This window comes from Branchiostoma belcheri, unplaced genomic scaffold, assembly GCF_001625305.1.
Source record: "Branchiostoma belcheri isolate BF01 breed outbred unplaced genomic scaffold, Haploidv18h27 scaffold176, whole genome shotgun sequence".
Classification (NCBI taxonomy): domain Eukaryota; kingdom Metazoa; phylum Chordata; class Leptocardii; order Amphioxiformes; family Branchiostomatidae; genus Branchiostoma; species Branchiostoma belcheri.
The window spans coordinates 275845-281789 of record NW_017803224.1 but is presented as its reverse complement, the minus strand read 5'-3'; the positions used below and the strand labels follow the sequence as shown (position 1 = coordinate 281789).

Here is a 5945-nt window from a genome sequence, read left to right as displayed (position 1 = left end):
CAAAATTTTCAAGAGAAAATACCCTCCTGGTTACAAAGCGAGCACTCTTCCCAATTGAGCTATACACACCAGTGTCGGGGTGATCATTGCTTGAGGAATATCTGATGGAAGATGTACTCCTTGTCCACAGGTGAGGCCATGAGGAGGACAGGTGTACACATCAGCCAGGTGTACTCCTCCCCATCCCTCAGGTGTGTGCAGACAGCTGATGCCATACTGGATGGTAGGTGCTCAAAGACATGTTCTGTCCTCTTTGAATATATCTACCACAGTCAAACTTGCTCAAGCGACCACCGATATAAGCCATTTATAGCAACTGCCTTTTCTCAGTCCTGATTTTTTTGGGCCCCCTGGTGGCTTGTTTCGGTACTAGAGCTGTGTACGAGTATGTGTGTACCAGTTCTGTTCAATTGATTAGGTACAGGTCCAAAATACCTAATCCCTCAGTACCGGTACTGTACCTAAATAATTTCACACTAAGGCCACACCAATATAATTTCTTGGTTAACGGATTTTTATAGACTGAGAAATAATGGAGCGGGCGGGCGAAAAAAAAAAAAAACAGGCCTAGGCATCCTATTATGGCCCAAAATGGTACGATAGGACCCATGAAGTCAACACACCAGACTGGTTCAAAATGTAGACAATGAATTTTAAACTTTTAATGATACCACTGCATGGAAAGATAGAATAACAGTACTACTAGGATGAAAAGGACTGTTTTCAACTGTTCAGGGCAAAATATTGAGCATTTTGCAGTTCAGAAATCAGAAAAAAAATGAAGCGGGCGAATCCATTAACCAAGAAATTAAATTGGTATGGCCTAATTACATGCCTATCTAAAATGTGTAAATAGCTGGTCCCCCATGGGTCCCAAACTAAGGACAGCCAGTTCGTGTTACAGACTGACAGTGTTAACTACCCTGAAATATCTGTTGCATATTAGATATGCTCCCTTGGTTATTGTTCAGGTACAGTTTCAGGTCTGGACCTGGACCTAAACCTGTGTACTTGTACCTGTACCTATAATTGTATTGGTGCACAGCTCTATTTGGTACTGGAACTTGCAGTTTTGATACCCTAGCACCTTGTTAGGGAACTACAGGGGCTCTTGTTTGAAAATGACTAAAAGTACACATACATGTAGGGTTACTCAAGAACAGCTAGGCTGACGTATTGTCAGGGAATATGAACGACTGAAACAGACTGATGTAATTCATGCAAAAATGATGATCTTATTTGCATAATCATTGAGACTATGAAACCTTTCTAATTCGTCAATCATAAATTTTAAAAGTTATTTGGCAAATTAGGAATGAGATTGTGAAACTCTAGTTGCTAATAGTATGTTCATTTTCCTCCCCATCTCAGCTCTAGGGCTCAGGCCATCCATGAAGATCCGAGTCGAGCCCGGTCTGTTTGAGTGGCTCCACTTCTACAAAACCAGCGGGCTTCCAAAGTTTATGACCATGAAGGAGTTTGTAGACTTTGGTCTGAACGTTGATCCCGCCTACCACCCCACTGTTAAAGTGTCCGACTGGTCTTGGACCGAAGGTATCGAGCAGTACTACAAGCGAAACCACTCTGTTGTCCAGTCGATCCTGGGATCAACAGGTAAGCTTCTTTAGATTTTTTTTGGGGTTAAGGCCACACCAATTTAAATAATTGGTTCTTGGATTCTCCCACTTTTTCTGATGTGCACCAAAAGAAAAAGATTCAGGTTATGAGTCAACTCTAGATGCTCAATGTTTTTGCCCAAACAGTTGACAAAAGCTCCTTGCCTTACTAGTTGTTGCAGGCTTTCCATCTATAAATTAATGCATTGGTTTGATAAAAGTTTAAAATTTATTATTTGAATTATAAACCAGCCTGGTATGTTGACAACTCCTGCCGTAGCTTTTAGTCTCAGCTATCAGAGGAAGTCTTGTGTTTGTTTGTTTTTTGCCCTGTTGCTTCATACTTTTTCAAAAATCATCTGAGAACCAACAAATCAAATTGGTGTGACCAACCATGGTCCAATTCTTAATGGAATATACAAGCAGTTTGCTGAACAGTTGTTAAAAGTAGAAAGGAGGTTTCCTCTGTACCCGTAATTTTTTAAAAAGCTCACAGTTTAAACAATTCTGTACTGATGGGGTATATGTAGTCCTGACCGAGTCTATAGTTCAGTAAATTAAAAATAATTGCTGTGGGAATGTGCATGGCTGTCTGCATGGAATGAGGACAACTAGATAATTATGGACTAAGCTTTCATGTACATTGTAAATAACTGCAAAAACCAAAGTTGGATTTTCACACTGAAGTATGTGACAAAGCTTTTAAGCAAAAGCAGAAAACGATTGAAAAATTGGTACATGTTTGACGCCTGTTTTGCAGATTTACGAGGGAACTTACTTACTTGAAACTTTGTTATGTACTTCTGGACCTCAATTTGTGTTGGAATGATCTTGCAGAATGCTACCATGATCAAACAAAATTAATGTCTGTACAGCTTTGATCACATCTTTTAGGCTGTTAGAGGATTAACTTGTAGACTTGCTTTTCATGGTTTCACAGTAAAAATGTACAATCCACATTTGTACATTGTAATTTTAGGTATGTGCATTTATGTTGCAGAATTTGGATACCCCTAAGTATTATATGTTGGAAATGCAGTGAAAAATGAGAACAAGAAGCCATAGGCGACAATTCTCCGTGAAGTATTATATATTGCAACAAAAAGAAGTAGCCATTGGCGACAATTCTCTGTGAAGTGTGATAAATCGAACAAAGAAAAATTGTTTAAACGCGCGTCGGCTCAGTCATCTTAAGTCGCAACAACCAATCAGAGATGCGAAATGCCGACGCGTGACGCGGGATTTTCATACAGTCTAAACAACGGGGAAGGGCGCGCGATGCCCGAAATATTTTTGCGTCAATATTCAGCGCCGTGTTTCAAGAGATTAATACCGGGAAACAAATTCTTTTCTTGTTTTGAACGCATAAACATGCATTTACGCTAATCTAGTATGATTCAGGGTTACTTTTTTTTACCTGCCATGGCCAGATTATCTGAAGATGTGTGTATTGTGTGTACAATCTACAGAAAGAGAAATGTACATCAGGTCCGATCATCCGATTTTCACGTTTCGGTTTTTTGGACTCGGTTCATGAACGTATTTTGGTTTGGCTCCTGGAATGTGCGAACAAAATTACTCCCGGGACTGTCTACAGGGAACACTCGCACATTCGCGGTGTATCAGGACGGCGCGACTGGTCGGCATTAGCGCAGTCCCTGCAATTAGTAACAGTTGCACATCAATCCAGCCGAAAGCATGATTGTGTAACACAGGCTACTTCTTCATATACCGGCTCATACTACACGACGCCTTTACAACTAGCAAATCATAAAATTACCCGATCTACTAGTACTGTATGTGCGGTTTACCAGCCCCAGACCACATCCGACCACGAGGCAGAACACATTGATGGGTTGCTCAAAAATATTGTCCATGTCCACAAAGAGCTGCTCCACTAACACTATGGAGCGGCCCAACCCAAAAATATTGGCCATGTGTCGTTGCTAGGACGACCGGCCAGTTGCTACGTGACTAAATACACGCCGCCACTAGGTCGCCACACCCGACCAGTTTGAAATCGATAGGATTACGTTATTGGTATTAACATTTCCTAATGTTGACCTCTGACCACCCCACATTTCCGTCGTCCCCATCAGCCCCGCCGCGACTTACTACCGGTGACATAAACGGACGACAACTATTACAACGACATGGGGATGTTTACGAAAATAACCTATTTACTCCAATATACAAAACAGCTACGGTAAAAATAAAAAGACGTGCATCATCCCGGACATAATGCCACACCACATGCGAAATTACACAAAAATGCGACGTACCGAAGAATGCGTTTTGGCTGCGAACATCTTCCAAAAAACTTGGCATCTCTTAACCATGGGCAAAAACATCTGGAACCACTTATCAAAACCACCCCGTATCTGCATGAAGTTCCACCCCCCCCACTGCTATTCCAAACAACGCGTTTTTCTGGACCATTCCAATTCGCCTCGTAATTGTAGGGGTGCGTCTGCAATATTACATTGACCGCGAAAGCAGCAACGGCAAAAATACACATTCGTGCATCAACACGGGCATGCCCGCAGACGGCGTATAAAATTGCGTGCCGATTACACAAAGATAACCCAGTGTTTTGACTGCGAACACGAAAAATCAGCCAATCACAACACTCCGTCCGGAGGTCCTGACCTCCTTCACGGAGTAATAACATTGTCAAGATTTACAGTACATGTACGTCCATTTGAAAACGACCTTGTACCGTTCCTCAGAGAGTAACGTTCTGATCTGCGCCCACGCCGGCTCGCTGGACGGCTGTTCACGACACCTGCAGGGGCTCGCCGCACGGACGCAGCGCGACGCCGTCAAACTTATGGTGAAGATCCCGTACTGCGGCATGGCGGCGTTTCAGGAGGTGAGGGAGGCGGGGATCTGGGACCAGATGGAGCCCCCCATCCCCACCCTCACACACTCACCCAACCACAAGTTTGACTGGAGAGTGCTGCAGTCATGAAGCCCCCCATCCCCACCCTCACACACTCACCCAACCACAAGTTTGACTGGAGGGTCCTGCAGTCATGAAGTCAGGTGCTAGGGGGCACTATTCATACATCAGTCTGTGTGGCTAAGGTAAATAAATAATAAAATCTTCCCTAACCCCACCCATCTCTTTATGTCTAAACATATGCACATAGTATACAGGCTTTTAATTAAAGCATAAGAATGCAAATATTCACAGATGTGCAGTTGCTATTTCATTGGTCAAATTGCCACGTTTTTTATTGGTTGAACTGTGATGGACAGTCAGGATTGGTCCATTTAGCCACCATTTCCAACAGCTGCCCAAAATTTTGAAAAATAATATATGTCTTCCATAAACCATGTCATGTAGATTGGTAAGTCACTGAATAAAGAGACACTTGTTACACAAGCAAGAGGTTATTCAGCCAGTGTTTCTATTGCTGCAATGACACCTGTGCTGTGTGATGTAAGAACTTGTCAAAATTGACCTAAGGAAGATAACAGTCACAGAAATGTTGGCTGAATGAACCTCTTGGTTGTGTAAAAAGAGTGTCTTTAGGCCACACCAATTCAATTTGTTGGTTCTCAGATTTGCCTCTTCATTTTTTTCTGATTTTCAAAAAAAAGGAAAATTCTGAATCAACTCAAAAATGCTCTCATATTTTGCCCCCAACACTGCCAAGTGCCAACAGTGAGGAAAGTCATTTTCTTCCTTCATTGCTTGAATATTAACCCAGCCTTTTGTATTGTACTGCATTTGGAGCTACTGTATAGTAGTAGGATGCCTAACCTTGATTTTATTTTCATTTTTTTACCTGTCACTTTATATTTTTTCAGGAAAAATCAAAGAACCAACAAATTAAATATATTGGTGTGACCTTATTCACTGCCTGCCATAAAACGTATAAAAGTGTTGGCATGTACAAACCACACGATTAGAGCCTATCAAATTTGAATATAGTACTGAGTGATGGACATTCAACCAATGGACATGAGTGAAGGTGAACATTGTTAAACATAACTTATTCAAATCAGGACCTCATTTGCATAATTTATGAGGAAATGCTAGATTGGCTATCTTTGTTCAGATAAGACTCTTGTATTGGGTAGAGAATGAGATTAACTGGAATCCGTGCAAATAAAGATCTTATTTGCATAATAAATTAGAAATCACAAAAGTTAACATCATTTTTTTGGTGAACATACATTGTATGATGTCATGGAACTGTGTTTTATATTATTTTTGTAAGGGTAAGTCAATGAGAGCTTGAAGATGATTTTCATCTATGTTTTGTGATGAGACCTTTACACTTAAGACTGTTTAATAATCAATGGTGTCATGGACAAGGT

The 5945-nt window shown here is 41.3% G+C and overlaps 1 protein-coding gene across 1 annotated transcript in view; it reads left to right on the top strand.

Annotated features, from left to right (window-relative positions):
- Positions 1-4918, top strand: part of LOC109467149 (ubiquitin-associated and SH3 domain-containing protein B-like) — a 15559-nt gene extending 10641 nt beyond the window's left edge. The window contains exons 11-13 of the mRNA XM_019765091.1: positions 131-223; positions 1372-1614; positions 4346-4918. Of these exons, the coding sequence (XP_019620650.1) occupies positions 131-223; positions 1372-1614; positions 4346-4587 (578 nt within the window). The 3' untranslated portion in view covers positions 4588-4918. The remainder of the gene's footprint in view (positions 1-130; positions 224-1371; positions 1615-4345) is intronic.
- Positions 4919-5945: the final 1027 nt, after the last annotated feature.